The sequence below is a fragment of the Bombus pyrosoma genome, linkage group LG2 (assembly GCF_014825855.1).
Source record: "Bombus pyrosoma isolate SC7728 linkage group LG2, ASM1482585v1, whole genome shotgun sequence".
In the NCBI taxonomy this organism is placed as follows: Eukaryota; Metazoa; Arthropoda; class Insecta; order Hymenoptera; family Apidae; genus Bombus; species Bombus pyrosoma.
Window position 1 is genome coordinate 12,729,091 of NC_057771.1, and position 17,524 is coordinate 12,746,614.

The 17,524-nt window shown below is 40.1% G+C and overlaps 1 protein-coding gene across 4 annotated transcripts in view; it reads right to left on the reverse strand.

Annotated features, from left to right (window-relative positions):
- Window positions 1-17,242, reverse strand: part of LOC122577588 (synapse-associated protein 1-like) — a 99,650-nt gene extending 82,408 nt beyond the window's left edge. For 2 of the 4 annotated variants that reach the window (XM_043748957.1, XM_043748958.1), the window contains exons 1-4: window positions 16,942-17,242; window positions 12,525-12,722; window positions 12,240-12,278; window positions 11,402-11,487 (exon numbers count right to left, since the gene is read on the reverse strand). In XM_043748957.1, coding sequence (XP_043604892.1) covers window positions 11,402-11,487; window positions 12,240-12,278; window positions 12,525-12,722; window positions 16,942-17,075 — 457 coding nt within the window. In that variant the 5' untranslated portion in view covers window positions 17,076-17,242. The remainder of the gene's footprint in view (window positions 1-11,401; window positions 11,488-12,239; window positions 12,279-12,524; window positions 12,723-16,941) is intronic. The other 2 variants (XM_043748955.1, XM_043748956.1) reach the window with 2 other exon arrangements.
- Between the last annotated feature and the right edge of the window lie 282 nt (window positions 17,243-17,524).

Below are 17,524 nucleotides of genomic sequence, written 5' to 3' on the forward strand. Positions count from 1 at the left end.
GGCCGGATGCAACGGTAAATAAAATTACTGGTTTCCTTACTGCGCTACCGGCTCGATGATTTAATAATCCTACCTACGACGACTTTAGCCGAGCAGAAGTGGATTTAACGTTTGACTCGGCCGGCAGGGATCCTCGGGTTACCAGCCTCCCTTCTTCTTCGTTTCCTCTTTTCCAAGCCCCGATCCTGTTCGATTTATTACCACTCTGAAAGTCGTTGCGCCCTGTCCTCGGTGCATTGAACTTCCAACGACAGCCAGGTCGGAAAATCTTTCAGCGTATTCGCGTGGAAACACGAGCATGCAGAGAACAGGATGCCCGGATAGCAGGGCCGATATTTGTTGTTTTCGAGTGAACTCGGCCACTCGAACAACCGCTTTGTCTCTCTTTTGCAAAATCTCTCTTTGGCGCGATAAATGCGAGTTCGTTCGCTTGGAAAACTGGAAACGCGATACAAGAATTCAGCGATTCTCAAATTTCAATTACTCCACTCACGTAGAGTATCGCAGTGAAGAGGACAGCGTAGAAGAGGCTTCGAAAGTCAATGGAACTTTGGTGTCATCGAACTCTGAACATCTTCCGGAAGGTCGGTCAAAGAACCTGGCTCTACCTTTCTGTCCTGTTTCTTGTTCTTCCGGCAATGGTCAACGATAGCGACTCGTGTAGACGTTCGGGAAGCTGAATTTCCAGAGTGTGTATCGAGTTACGATATAAATTCACCTTTGTTTTTCATCTATTATACAAACAGAGTAAACAGGGAAACAGAGAATTGCTCGCAGCTGAATGGTATGCGTTAAAACGAGTAAATAAGTGTTGATAACTCGAGTGCAAATACCACTGGTAGACTGTAGATATCTATCCATTTATGGAAAAATGTACGGTATTTATATGATACACAAAGTATCATATAGTATATTCGAATATTCGATGTAAAGTACTCGATGTAAAATTTAGTGAATGAAACGAATCTTCGTGTAGGTACCGTTTGTTTAATTACGTTCGTAGAAATATGAATTTGCATAAACATCCGCAGTATAATTATTGCCTCTGAGAACAACGTATATTCAGCACGACCTATGTCCATTTCAATACGCGTTCCAGTGCGTTTTATCGTGAGAGTCCGTGTGCGTTGACAGATCACCGGATTTTGTTTTATCTCTCGACAATATGAAATAACATTTTCCACGCGCTGTTTCAATTTATAACTTAACACTTTGAAAACGGTATGCTTTGACAAGCGCATAGCCTAAATTCTCGCGTAATTTTGGGACGATCGAAAAAGAAAAGATTCAGAAGGTCGCTCGGAAAGTTCATTTAGATTTACATTTAGATTTGGTGTACGTTTATTGAATTATATAGGCGTCATTTTGCTCCGCAATCTTTCTCCCTCTCGCGCAACATGAATATTCCAACCCTCCAGACCCTCCAAAATTTTTCCGCGAAAAACTTCTCGACAGGATTTTCTATGTCGATCAAAATCCTTCAAAATCCGAATGAACTTTCCGAGTAGCATTTAACAGGTGTAATATTTTAATGAAGATCAAAGAGCATGTTTAAAGATACTTCTAGTAACGTTTTTTAACGTGATACGCTCGAATACAATTTTTCAAAATTTATTATTTTATTAAATTCTGTAAAAATCGGAACAAACTTTCCCAGCATCCAATATCGTATCTAACATATCGACGACGTTTTCATTTATATTATTAAACCATGCAACGTAAAAACACATTCATAACATTTTGTTTATATCATCCGTTGCTTCTTTTTACTGTTTTCATTAACATTTTTACGTGATACGCAAAGCGTTTAGCTTGTACTTCGAACGAAGCGTGAGAGGTTCGTCATGCACGATACCTTTAGAACGTTTCCATAAATAAAATTCCAGCGAATCTAAATCCCACGAACACGATAGCCACGGGGTATAGAAATTGCTATAAATATTGTCGCCAACTCGTATATCTCCTAACTCCGAAAATAATAATATACTCATCCAGGCTTAAGGTACTTTGTTCGTAACATCCTTAAGGTCCGACCATGTCTTTGTGAAATACCTTTCGTGCAACTTCCAAAGAGATAAGGTCAAATAACGAGGACGAAATTCCTGCTTTCTGCGTTCTTTAGTCGACGAGTTCGACGTTCCATCGACCGATCCTCTCAGTCGCCAAGCTTCTTTATCTCCCTTTAGCTGCATCCCTTTCTTTGTGGCTTGGCTGTCTCCAGGAGGTTTCGTGCACGTCACCGCATCCTATCAATCCCGAAGGGGTAACACTCTCCAACGACTGGCTTTGTTTGAGCAGATCGACGAAACAGCCGTGGAAAAGTGCACCGGTGGTGTTACGGCCGTCCGTAATTAATTCTAGTGGCAGCTGTTGGATACCGGCTCGTTAGCATCTTCGATCTGACCGCTGAAGCAACGGTAATCTCTTTCGCAACGGAAAGCTCTCTTTAGACGGAGGCGAAGCGTAAAGGGGATCAAATAAGAGTAGCTAATTCCCGTGTGGAAAGCGGAAAAGAAGGTCGGCCGACGACGGTCAATGTTCCAGGATTCTGAAGTATATGTGACAAGCTAAAAAATTCAAAGAACCGACAGATTTATAGGAAGCGCAAGATCAAGATATAAACTCGTGTTTGTAATTGACAGGACGCTTGAAGATGACGACGGATATCATCGAATAATCCTGGAAAATGTAACTTTAATAATAAACTAATAAAACTTTTATGGAAAATTTATTGCCTCACACACGCACAGAATGTAATATGTCTAGTATCTTAAAGTCTGTTTATTATTTTTATTTGTTGTTTCTTGATCGAACTGTTTTTTAGTCAGTTGTATTTGTTGTGTGTAGATAAATATTAATCGTCAAAAGTAATCCGATTATTATCAACCTATTAATGGAACTATTTATATTTGAAAACTATAATCTTCTTTAAAATGTTGGATAAAAGTAGACAGAGTACTAAAGAAGCAAATGAAAACCTATAATTAGTAGTAACTAAATTAGTTAAAAAAATAAATTCACCTTTATAATTTGATAGAATAATAATGCGTAATCGTGGAAAGTAATAAACGCGAATCCTCAATCTAAGTCGAAATTAACTCAGCTTTCGCCGCCAGAAAGTTCAAACCGAGCGACAATTCGCTCTTTCTTTGTCCCTCTAAGTTTACTTGACAGAATAATTAGTGCGTGCAATTAGTCCAGCTTGGAAGCAGGCTCGATGAAAATTGCACGATTTAACAATTGTTTGCCAGAAGCCGACACAATCTCCCGGAACCGGGATAAATGTCTCTCCGGGGACCTCGTTTAAGTATGCAGGCTCCATTATAGAAAAGGATCGATGCCAACTCCTAGAGCTTGGCCTGGTTAAGTATTCCTGGAATCTTTCTCTAGCTTTGAAGGCAACGAGACCTAACTGACTCCAATCTCCAAATTCTTTTATATCGGGAAAAAAGGAAAGTAAAAAAAAATAATAACGATAGAACTAGAAAACGGGAAAAAGAAAAACGAAGCTAACCGCAGCAACGCTGAGAAGAATAGCGCGGTCGCAATTCATTCGATACGAAAGGAGTAGAAAAAAATGGGAAGGATAACAAAAAAAAGCTACGAAACAGGCGACCAAAAAATGAAAAAAGAAGGAGGGGGAAAAGTTTTGTAGCGGTCCAAAACGTCGCGTCGTTCGTTATATTTCTACGATGTGGCATCAGTCAACCCAGATTCGCGGCGTTGAAAGCGCATCGGTAGCAACCTTGACCCAGCGAAGCGCAAACCACGAGCGGAAAAATTCGTGAAAGCGGTGGCGAGACCCGTGCACCGCTGCTGCTCTGTCCGGATCCGCCAGCGCGAATAATTTCACGCGGTTTCAACTGCGTAGGTGCGTCCGCGCGATTTTAGAAATACGAAACCCAGCTGCGAGCTAACCACCGCGCCGCCGGCCTCAATCTGACAGACACGCGTATCAGCTTCGCATTTCGTCGGTGGAAATTTCTGCCCGTTTTTCCGATCGTTCGTGTCTGTCTCTCGTTCTCTTCGGCTTCCCCCTCTTTGACCACGACAAAACATAGCCTTGACCGTTTAACGCGTTTCCGCTGCCGTTAAATCCGGCGAAAAATCTGTAGAAGGCAACGTCGACCGGTAGAAAAATCGCCGCCGTTCCAACTAAGCTCCCGGGGTTTTACAGAACTTTCCTCGTTTAGTTTTCGTTACGGTGTTATGTATATGGGGCAGGCTTTTCAGAGAGTCTGAGATTTCTGGATGCATTTATTTCCATCCCTCCTTTTCCCTTTCCATCTCCGCGTTCATATCGATGACCGAGTTCTGTTTAATTTGCCTCTGGGAAACGGAATTACGTTCTACGACGAAAGAACTACATTTCGCCCTCGCGAGACAAGAATTATAGAGATATTTATGAATTTGTGTCACGTTCTCTCCGCAACGGGTCTCGCGTATTTCTCGTTTCATTGACACGAACCAAAGGCGACGAATATGACGAAAACTAATTTCTTTCACAAACTGCAATCTACTCTCTGATAAATCAATTTCGCTAAGAGAAAGCGACGAAAAGGCGAAAGAGGAAGCGCGGTGCAACGAAAAACAGGCGTAAAGCTTCCGCGCTAACAACGCTAACTTCCGGCGTGTCGACGTCGTAGCCAGCAATTTCGGCGAGAGAAGATTCGCTTGGGCGGTTGTATCGATCGACGAGGATGGGTCCAGCCGCTCCACACGAAGGACATTTACTTGCCGACTGAATTTAGTTATGTTGGCAGCGAAATTCCTGATGAAATTCGTGGTAAATGTTATTTCCCGAATCCACCAATCTATCGTTGCTCAGCCACGCGGGAAATCACTGCAATTTATATGTACATGTACGAGACTGGCGAGAAAATTCAGAGAAAGAAGATCTACGTGTCTTCAATCTCGGTTATGTTCTTCTAGGTTCTTTATCAGGGTTCGATACTGTCCAATGACGTATCTAGGTGATCCATGCAGCAGGACAAGGACGAATCTGTTAACCCTGTGCAGGAGATCCTGTTTCTCTTTCGCCGTCGCCGTGGCCCTCCCTATTTTTTTAAACGCTTTTTCACTCAGACTCCGTTACTCGGCTCGTTGATTCTCGCCCGTTTCGCGTACAAATACGTAGTTGTACCTGAATATTCTGAGCACTTGAGGACTATGATCCTGTATAAGAAGCGTGTATCCTCTCCTTGAAGGATACAACGTTGTCGTTATTTCCAGCACATTACGTTCCTGAATTTACACGGTCGTGCTGTGTTCGCTGGTCGATACGCTGCTTCGTTAACTCTGCCGTCGCTATCCTCGCCAGTTCCTCCAACTTATTTTTTACCCTGCCTCTCTCGTGTCACGTATATGATCGATATATAATCGATGGAAGACGAACAGTTAGTCGTACAATTGATTGGACGTTGAATATTTTAACGTATATGATCGTTACAATTCGACTACTCGAGAACGAGTATCTTCAATCATTTTAAGGGGCACAGAGAAGACTTAACACTTTATCATTATCACAAATATCATTCTTTTCGTTCATCGCGAACGGTAAGTTCTTCAAATTGGTATAAAACCGTGGCAGCTTACAAAGCAACGCAATTGACGCAACTGAGCAAAGTACCTCAGCGCTAAATAACAAATTACTGCTCAAATAATGAGAAAGATTGTCGGCGACGAAAAGCCGATTAATAGGCTATCGGGTGGTAGCGTTGACGATAAAAAGCCGATTAATAGGCTATCGGGTGGTAGCGTTGACGATAAAAAGCCGATTAATAGGCTATCAGTCGGTAAAGTGTTAATATCATACGGTCTTAATGAAAAGCGTTCAAAGTTTAAGACTCAAAGCGTGTGTAAGTATCCTAAGTACGACTATGGTAACGAGTGTCATCATTTAAGATTTCGATTTATTATAACTTTGCTGTGTCGGTTCAGCTGACTATTGGCTTGGCAACTAAGTGAGTGCGGACTTTGACATTAGGTGGTATTGACAAAGTCCGCAATCACTTAGTTTCCAACCCAATATATCCACGTCTTGCTCGTACTCGTACAAAAGCTAGAGAGAATAGCAGACTAAGGATGCATGCAGTGACCAGTCCACAGTTGGCGAAGCGCTATGCAGCTTCTTCGCTTCGCCTGAATTTTACCATTTTTCTCCTTTTTCTTACTTCTATTCTCAGGCCGAGAAAGTTCTCCGCAGCGACGTAAAGTAACTTCTCAATTGTAGCCGAGGACGTGCTTTATTTCCTGGCTCGGTAGCGAGCAGGTTCGCCACGGGGACGCCTCAGCGACAGCATTATGCAACGGTTGTTTCGTTTCCGCGGCCAAGTTTTCTCTACTCGCGAAAGCTAATGACGTTAGTCAGATTGTTTCCAGTCCATCGTCAGCCTCGCGATCTTCAGCCGAGTTTGCCCGCGAGCAGAAACAACGTGTACTGTTTTCGACCAACTGAACGATATATTCCGTGACGGAGACGATATTCGATAGACTTTGTAACTCGAACAACTGCCAACGAACACGTACAACCTTGGTCGACCTTCCAGTTCGTTCGTGCTGATTAAATGCGTTCTGCTAATGTTCGAAAGTCTCGTTCCTTTTGCATTTTACGTTCTCTGACGAGGCTATTTCAGCGACGAGGAACCAACGCGAAGAAAGAAAAAGGATGTCCCGTTTGGCGCGTCTCTTTGCCTCCGCCATCCATTCTTTGTGCGTTTCCACGTTCAGAGAGTCTCCTAGGTGACGAGAGTACTGACGACTTGGGACCGCGAAGAAACGAATTTTCCGAGCTTAGGTATCAAAACAACCGTGATTTTGTCGAGCAAGATTTTACGGAAACGTTAAAGTTGAAAATGCCAAGTTTGTCATTCGTGATTAAAAGAGATCAGAATTTGAAAAATTTGTTTTTGAGTGTATTAGATATCATGGCTTGCATGGTAACATTGTTAGAACATCTGGAACACGTTAAATATTAATAGGCTTTCGATTATCCCAGCAATGTTTATCTAAACGTTCGGTTCTTTAAATGTCTAGCGAGTATGCAAATATTGCAGATATACCAGTAATGTTATTACATCAGCAAGCGGTAATGTATGTATAATGTTAAGGTATGTATAATGTAAGAGCCTCGTGTGTATATTGATTCGTGGCTCAACCATATCGTAAGAGAAATCGATACAAGATATACGACTAATGCATGTGCACACAATGTACTATGCGAAGGATAAAACGTTGATACGATATAGAAATTATGTAGGTGCAAATTGCTGCTCCTACAAGTATTCGCGTGTTTCATTGAGGAAATATATGTACGTGCAGACGAACGCTGGATACGATTCACCGATCGGCCTAAAAGTGGCGTTTGATTATTTGAACCCAAGAAGGAAAGCACGTTTCAAATTGTACATGGTCGTTGCGCTTTTGAAACAAGAGGATAAAAAAGAGAGCGGTTTTCGATCGCCGCTTTATAACGTACATCCGAGCTTTGGAAATCTAATATCGGGAAAACGCGCTGTCAGCCGCAGACCAACGATTATATCGCTCTTTGTCCGCTTCCAAAAATCTGTACATATCTTGACAATCTCTGTGGAATAGAATAAAAATAGGATAAAAATCGAATAAAAATCAAATAAAAATACAATAAAACACAATATGGAGGGATAAAGAGAAGAAATTTCAATATGCTGCATGCGTCTTTACGTAGATTTATAATAACATTACGTTAAAGAGAAAAACAATTGCTTTGCATCGAGTCTGCAATCGAGGTAAAGAGAGAGAAAGAGAGATCTGGTCGACTGGCAGCATAAGACGTATAATTTCCAAGTTTCATACTTTGTCTACCGATGCGGGGGTGGAATCGAGCAGAGATACGTATAGAACCGTGAAATAGGGGAGCACGATCGATATCGTTCCCAAGAAAAGTTCTCTACGCTTTTCCAGCGTATCTGTAACCTCGTTATGCGCGAAAACAAGCGACTGGGATAAAATTCTGAACGATAGGATTTTATAATGGGTTATACACAAGGTGTTCTAAAAAAGTAGGTATGTATACTTCAGAGGTGATTCAAGTATACGGAAATAAGACTAAGGCTTTCTACGTAATCATTTAAAACGAGCATCTTCGATTCGAACGAAAGAATTTACATGACTTATCGAGTATCTTTCCCTTTTTGAAAGAGTGTTCGGATGTTTTTCAAGTTTGCTAATGTTCCTCTCGGATACAACATCAGCAGAGTGTAAACTTCAATGTTATCTACTAAAACTTATTAGAGATCGAAGACTCTAAGTACTCCCAGAAATTATAACAAATTATTGCGAGACGAAAGTGGCAAATAATTCGAATTTAACAGACTGCTGATAACGATATGACTAAAAGATATATTATCTTCGGCGATAGTAAAAAGGCGACTCGATCTATTGATAATAAAATGTGACCGGAAGATATCGTATTAGACATCTGGAAAATTAAACGTGGAACAAATTAAAGAAAAGAAGGTAATTATCCTTCTCCTCGTGGATCTTTTAGATCCACGGCCCTATTGCTTCTTCATAGACAGTGTATTAAAGTTCCATCGACTTTCCAATATACAGATCATATTCGTATGAACTCTGTATTTTATATTTTTGATTAAAAAATGTATTCCTCGAGCTTCACAAATTTTGAAACGTCCTGTATATACAATAGAATATGCAAAATCTACGCCGATGAATCGCCGATGAATTTGAACGAACGTGTCAACGACCATTTCGACGCTCGACACGGTGGCAAATTAAAATTTTGATTCGATATGAAACGACAGGTGGAAACGTTGTTGGACGTTGTTGGCAGCGCGACAAAGGCTTTTAAATATTTCAACGTGATAACAAACGACGCGAACTGCATCATGAGTCGACATTTTCATCAACGGCGCGATATTTCCGTCTGAAAGTAGCAAACAAAGTCATTCGACGCGTACAAATACGCGTTACGAAAATTAAGCGCAGCTTTTATCGTTTCGTTGGCAGAGTCTGCGATCGAATCGTGAACAGTCGCGAGCTTCTCCGTGCAAAGCAAAGATAAACTTTATCATAATCTTGCGTTAAATTTATATTCGATTGTATTTATTTCTAAATCGTACTAGCCAATTTTTCTCTCTGAAACGTTGAAGCGAAATTTGAAACAAGCGATTAATAACGCTCGAAAAAGAAAAAAAAACAGCAACGGTCGACGTTAAAATACGGTGCATTCCGTTCGTCTGCATTCTGCAACATTTCAACTTGAAATCGAGTGGAAAAATAAATAAATTAATTATAACAGCAGGAATAAAAATGTTCCACTCGTGACGAGCATCTGGCAAAATGATCGTAAATTAATTGGTCTCTATCAATGCCCTGTTACTTTGTTTTGCTCTCTGTAGAATAAAAGAAATATACGACACCGTGTGAACGATCTATCGATCGATCGTCAACGAATGGATTATGCGAATCAACGATAAATTGTATCCATCGTCGCGTTACCGTATTTCAAGCGACTGTCTCGTATTTCACGTTGAAAAATATCGCAATAACCGACGCCGGTAAATCTCATCGAGCTTCCTCTCAATGATAATCAACGATATAACGTCTCCTTCGTTTTTTCTTTTATTTTTTCATCCGCTCCACCTATTTCTCTTGACGCTAGCTCGCTCGTACAAGTGTTTTCTATCAAAGAAATATGTACACGACAGAGCGTGATACGATGGAAACAGAAAAAATACCAGCTACCTCGCATCGCGTTCCTGACTAAACGTTATTGATGAGATCTGTGCGCGAGAAATTTGGCGCTGTCTTTGCGTGCAGACATGAAAAAATCGCGCTACCGTATACTCCAGAAGAGAAACGAACTTCTTTCGAATGCACGAGCCGGCAACGGTATAGATTTTTCCCGTGGAATAAAATAGGAGTCGAGTTAATGGCGAGGAAGAGGAAATAGAAATGAAGCGGAATGGAGAGACAGGAATAAGGAAAGGGAAAAGATAGAGATCGCACGGCTAACGGAGATGAAGCAGAAGGAAAAAGGAAAGACAGAACGGGTTATGAAAGCTAATTTAATAGGTGAGTAACACGATAGCGGTCTCGATATCAAATCGTTAAACTTTATCGACGAAGAGAACTGCATCATTAATCGGACAAGCTGAACGTGGGTGAGCCGAGAGGTAGAGACCGCTGATAGTTGCTCGGTTGAATTTTTTACTGGATCGCGTAGCTACCGTACATTTCGATATGCGCATCGAAGGACCTTTGGAAAAATCAAATCTCTGGTATATACGAGGTTACAGTTAAGCGAAGGTGTGCGTCGCGAGCGCGCATACGGAAACGAAAGAAGCTTTCTCGTTTATACGGATAAATGCCGCTCGTGATCTCTAAACCGACAACCAAGAGACGCATAAATCTCTTAGAAAAATGTCGACGATACTCTTGCAGATTTGCTTTGAAGGATTTAACTGTCAACGACGTGAACTGGCGAAGGAATTTTTTATTTAAATTATCGTTCAATAATTTCTAATTTAATTTAAATTATTTCATCTTTGCCCCTCTCTTTGGCTTTCAAACTTTTTTAACTTTGATGTTCGCGCTAACGATTACGTCGAAGACGTTTTAACTTTCTATCGCGTGCCTCGCTTTTAAGCTTCTAACAAGAAATTACGTTACTTGGCTGGTAATGAGCATTCGTTATTGTCTACCGCTGTTTTATCGGGGAATATAATAGCAATAACATGCTTGCCTTAAAGGTAATACGATCGTAAACTGCGTCGTAATTCTCATCCTACTCTGTCTGTCTTTTCTCTTAACTCCACGCAAAAGCACTCGAATCGGTCTGTTATCAAAGTCTTTTACTGATAAACATACTAGACGAACTTAAATCCTTCTGTCAAGATCCTGCAACTTGTCGTGACATCAAGCAGAAATAACTGGGAGGCTGAACGAAAGTGATCCTCGTTTTCGCTTCTTTTTATAATAAGCTACTTTCATCGAAAGGATAAATAGAATTCCTTGCACTTTCTTATTAACAAGAACTGTTTCCTTGCTCGTAACAAACATAACTGGCAACGAGTCAGTTCCTTGAAAAGTCCTTCCAACTCCTTCGTTTCTGCCAACTTGGATCTAATTAAAAGTTTCCTTCGCAGTTATTTTCGCCACTCACCGGCTTAAAATCATTTACCATCGCAAAAGGTAAAGGTAAGTATCCGTTGGAAATGATCGGCGCCGAAACATTGCGGAATATCAGCATTAAGTGTCGAACAAACAAATTCTTACGATCACTTGCACGATATCCTGCATAACGTTTAAATTTTATTAATACGTAACGTATCTGACTGCCGTTCGTACTGATTCGCCAGAAAGTAGAGAAAACGATGAGAAAAATTTTGCAGAGACTCACCTCCACCGAATGCCTGTTGTCCTTCCTTGTCCTCGGATGGAGAACCTTCTAAACTCGCTGGACCACTGTCAGCTCCGCCAGTTGCGCTGTAAATGCGACGAGAAAAACACTGAATGAGGAACTACGAGGAAGGTTGCACTTTATCGTGCAATCAACGCTATCCTACAGCGATTTTCAGAAAGCTTAACGTAGGATGCAGATCGAGTATACGTGGAGAAAGAAAATAAATTACGCAGTGCATGAACGTGACAAGTGAACTTCAATGGCTTCTTAAACGGTGTACAAGCTACCTTGATTTCCAATACCTACGCTTACCTTATCGATCGATTGATCGAATAATTAAAAAAGAAGCGTGTAATTCGTTCTAACAACAGTGGGAGCCATCACAAATGTGCTTATTAACTCTTTAACTAATTGATCCTTTGCAGTCGCACAGCCAGCTCGACTCAACATTCTATTCTCGCTACATTCGTTTTCTGGATACAGAACATACTCTCGTTCGCATCAAAGCGCAAGTTTAATCTAGCGAAGCTTAAATTGTGCATTGTTGGTGAATCTAAATGTGCGGAGATATACAAAATATGTGAGAATATCCAAATTAACGTACTCGTTATCCAAATTATCGTAACAAATCTCTATTCGAGTTCTATTTCAACGTGACGATGAAAATACAACAAATCTGCATAAACATTGGCAGTGCGATAACGTGAATTGAGATATAGAACATAGGCAAATCGCAGCTCTCTTAAAGTAACTTTATCAGACACGATCGCAATAAAATGTCGAATTTCAGTCGAACGGCAAAGGATCGCAATATCATTTCCAAAAAAAACCTCACCGTGGTACGGTCGAGACTGCTTCTGACAAGTTTGTCCAACTATGGAGAAAGACAGTATCGATTAAACAAACAATTTGTAGCAAATTCACATATATGTATGTATAGCTTACTACGTTCACTATCTTATCTAAAAAGCAGAAAATATATTATTAACTTATTTAGCTTGTGTGTTACGTTTAACTACATCTTTGAAGATACCAAGAAACTCGTATTACGCTTATCGCAGTTACTACCATTTTCCATAGTTGGGCAGAAGAATGGATGGAACGTTTCAATAGTTCTTACCTGCTAGCGTCGTCGTCTTTCGTCTGTTCGGCGACGGTATTCTCGGTATTTTGCGCCATTTGGGCTCCGTTCATAGGTTTTCCCGCCTGTGATTCGCCATCAGCTCCCTGTCCAACGCCGCGGCTCAATCCCGGAATTCCTCCGCTGAACCAGCCTGTCATCTGCGATTTTACACCAACCAGCATGCTTCTGGTCGGGCTGCGTACAAAAGGAACGACTTTTTTTTAATTTAACGCAGCAACTATGGGTTCCGCTCAACATTGTACAGCTATCGTAATACGAAACTACAAAAAAAAAAAAGAAAGAAAAAGAAAGAAATCAGATATTGATGTCTCAAAACAGAAAGTCACATACGAGGGAACACAGAGGAAAGGAAAGTCGGACGGGAGAGAGCGTTCGCTGCGAACGAATGTTTTTCTATTTTCGCGCTAGTTTATACAGCGATAATTAGCCGAGTCTATTTACTTTTTCTTCTTCCCTTTTTTTTAATCGTATTATCGTGTAACGTGGCAAAGTTCGAACTGCGAGTTGCAGATAATAACTTGAACGAGAAAGTTGGAAAAGCGCATCGTCTAGCAACGTGGTTATTAAAAGAGACGTTAACGCGATACAATTTCACCAGACATTTATCCTGATCGTTGTACTTATTCTGCCCCATTATTCTTCATTCGCGTATATAACAATAATTACAGTAGGAGGAAGCGCACGAAATTCGCCAAGTCGACCAGCTTTTTCGCTGAAATTTTGAGAACTGTATAAACATCGTGACGTGCTTCTCATTTTTACTATTTGCCCAACCTCGTCGAGGCTGCCTTCTCGCCATGGTTACCTAACGTTCCAGGGAAACAGGCCGATGGAAAGAGGACGTACTCCAAAGTGTGCTTTCGATTCCTGCCTATTCGCTGTAAATATGTTACGTGGAAAAACGGGTCAACGTGATCGAGTTAAGTAACAAGGGCAACGAGAAACACTGTGGCAACTGTAACTCGTTTAATAAATAGTACGGCGGCTTTTATAAATGATTTACCGATGTTATAATTTTGTCCAATCAATAGAGAGATCTGTGGCTGAGGATCGTGAAAAATATCATCTCCCTAGCACCCTCCCTTTTTCTTGCTTCTTAGCAAGTGGATGAACAATGAACGACATTTTTCAGAGATATGTATTATTTCCTTGCTGTAATTTAATTCTTATCGACAATAATACTCGGCATCGATTTTCTAGAAAATTTACCGTACTCGATCAGAATCAAAAGTAAAGACGAACTAAAAATCATTGTGGGGTAAATCAAGAATTTACGAATTTCGAATAGCCACGTATTTCAACTCTTGCGAGTATCGTGTCTTTATCTTCGTAATTAAATAAATTTCTTTATAACGATAAGCACACAACACGTTTTCTCTGTTTTATGAAAAATATTAATGGCTCGACTTATACCACTATGCATCGTGTTACCATCGATGGTTACCATCTTCCTATTAAGCTTCCTGTCCGCCTCTTACAAAAACATTTATCGCGAGTTTATTGTAAAAATAATTTGTTAAACATGGAAACGATTAACGGCACTCCTCGCAATTCCGCATCCAAACCTCGAAGAGGCGTATCAATATCGCGATAAGGAACACCGATGCTTCGTTAATAATCGGTACGAAATGCGCATCGAGCCGTTGCAATTATTTTCGTTTATCAATAACTCATCGTTCGTCGAAATAACAAACGTATTTCCCTAAAATATTTTATGATCGAGGAAAAATTAGCAAATTTATCGCCTCTTCGTTCGTCGTTAAACCATCAAATAAAAAAAAAAAGAAAAAGGAAAAGAAGAAAAACCAACGAAAGAGGAAAAAGAAGGAAAAAATATGACAGAGAATAAAAGTAGCAATAAATATTAGAGAAATGGGGGAAAGGAAAAAAATTACGAGGTCTCATTACTATTATACGAAATTTAACAGTTTCGTGGGAGGGCGACTGCGGTGATATCGATTGCGACCTATATAAAAGATTACGACCGCCCCCCACCCCTTTATGGAAACATCGCTGTTTCTTCGTACACGAATGGAGCTCGTTCGAATCCTCGACTACACCATCGTTCAATCACGTATATAGCGTTATATCGCCGACTTCTTAGAAAACATTGCTTCCGATCTTCCAACGGGGAAACAATTTTTCCAAACGAGCAGAATTTCCACGCCGGAAATTCTTCCACACCTTTGACAAAATTCATGTTCATCAACGATGCATACTGGAAGGAATGTTTATCCTGACAGTAGTCAAAGATCTGCAGAATATAATCAACCGGGCAATTGTATCGAGAAATTCCCTCTCGTGAAACTGTTTCGTTTATACGATCAATGAAAACGACCACAATCTTTCATCTTATTTTCTTTTCCTTTTTCCCACTCTTGGTGTTTTTTCCTTTTTTTTTCTTTATTTTTCTCGTTCTCTTCTCCTTTTTTACGTCTTTCATAGAAGACGAGTGGCACGATCGAATCAAGAGGCAGCTCGATAACGTATCTGACTTGGAAAGCTGTGTTCATCGGCAACGTCGTGCTTTTTTCACCTTCACCTAGTCGTCTAAGGAAAAATAGTCGGACGCGATCGAATAAAGGGAATTAAATTAACGGGTGAAACCGTAACTCTTTGGGGGAAAAAAAAAGAAAAAAGAAGAGAGAAAAAAGTCTCTCGACGCTCGCAACGCGTATATGGGCGGGTGCAGAGGTGAAAAAACAAAAATCGAATTCTCGTTGTAAAGCGGAGAAAGGGAACTGACTTTCTATTGTGAGTCACTTGGCCAACGCGAGGAAACCCACTTCACGTTGTTAAGAATACGTTTAATACGTATAAAGGTACCATGATTCGTACATTTCACAAAAATACACTAAAAAACATGGGAATGATGTCATAAAGTAAGAATAGAAAATGGAATACAAGTACAGATTATATCGATTAAACGTTCAATTTTAGATTGATAGAAAAAGAAATCCATTGAATGGCGCATTGATTTCGGCGCAATGAGCGCTGGCACGGGGGTTAACACTAGTACTACCAACCAAAAAGATGTGAAATTCCTACCCAAGAAACCGAAATAGAAAATAGACGAAAAAATACAGATACCAGGAACAAAAAACAAGGCTTAAAATAAGGCATACGTGTACTTTACGAAAAATCATTCGACTTCTAACAAATGCATTTATATCACGAATTAGTCATGTCGACTAGTTTGGTAGATTTAGTAATGCGATTTGGTAAATGCATACGTGGGATCGTATTAGGAAATTTGTGATAGCGATTTGTGTAACGCGATGACGTTCCATCGGCCCATGCAATCCTATTCCCGAAATCCATTTCTCCTGACATAACTTTTAGGAAATAACTATATAAACGTGTTTCATTTACGAAATTATTCGATAACGCCTATGCAAACCGACGACCATCTCGCATCTTCCAAGCGGAAAATATAAACTATCTCGCTAGGAATATTGAGGAAAGTTACGGAAGCGAGAAGAGTGTGATGTAACATATAGACGCTTGTAACATTTAATATCAGATCTCATAAAATGGAAATAGAGAATAATGTATCGTAACCTACATTTTGTACGGAATGTTGCTTTGGAAATTTGGGATTAAAATTTGGAATTAAAAAAGAAACAGGGAGTTTCTGCTTTGTTGGTGCTTAAAAGAAATTAATTAATACCCTTAGCAGATATGCATGTATCGAGACATGGAATTCATCATTGGAGTAATTTTTAACGAAAATGAAACCATGGTATGATAGACATGGTAATAATAGTAGGGTTTTGTATCTGCCATTAATGCTGTTGTCACTCGATGCAGTTTTACAAATTAAGATGTATTTTCGATATATGAAAAGAAAAAGATAAACGCATATTGTGCATATTGTGCAGTTGTATCTTATTGACATTCAATTTTGAGTTAAGGAAACAGAGATAAACTTATCTAATCCCAATGCTGTCTTACTAGTCTCCTTTTCAGTTGTACTGCATTATATAAATGTATGACGACCGCGTATCTTAACCTCATTCCGGTTTATGAAACGTCATATTGCCGTACAGTAAGTAATTTATATTAGCAGAGAAACACGAATGTTATCGATCTAATCCGAAAACTACATTCAAGATCGAATCTAAAACTTTTAACGCGTTGTGCAGATGCGCAAAAAGAGCATATACGCGTGTCTGACGTTCGATCATGACTTACGCATTTTCTGTTGAAAATAACTGTATCTTATAATAAATAAAACGTATTCCTATTAAAATTAAAACGCAATACACAATTCTATAAAGGAGGGAATGTTATAGGTACGATTGTTACGAGGTTCATTTTTATAGAATGTCAGGATGATATTCGTCTGAAAGACATTCAATAGTAAGACAATAATATAGGTTAATAACGATACCTGTCTTTTCTATCTGGATCTTCTCCTCCTTCAGTACCCGTGGGAAGTTTCTCTTCAGTCGGCAATTCTGTGCCGGCGTCTTCTCCTTTCTTTCCCATCCATGTAGACACCTGATTCGTTAAACCGGTGAACATTTTCAATTACAATGCGACAATTACTTCACTCTTGAATATGAGCGTAATATCTTGGTCTCCTTTCTATCCTCTACGCTAGCACAAACGTTACTGGAAACCCTTGCGGGACCGAATGACGACGAAGACTTATCCGTTTCAACGGTCGCGCAACCACGAACTGCGCGGATCTACGTGTGACAGCGCACTTCACATTGCGCAGTGTAATTCGCTCGATCGTGGCGTCGCCCGTATCGAACGGAAAAAGATGGAACTAATATCGCAATCGATTTCTATGGTGCGTCGCGCAAAATATAACTTGTACAATCTAAGTTGTAATTTATACATTGCCGTATAAACAGTGCTTGCAAATTTAAATATTCCTAGATTTTCTAGGGACACTGGTACAATTTTCTCTCAGATAAAGCGTAATTTTTAGCGCCATAATTTAAATACAAAAAGCAATAAATAGT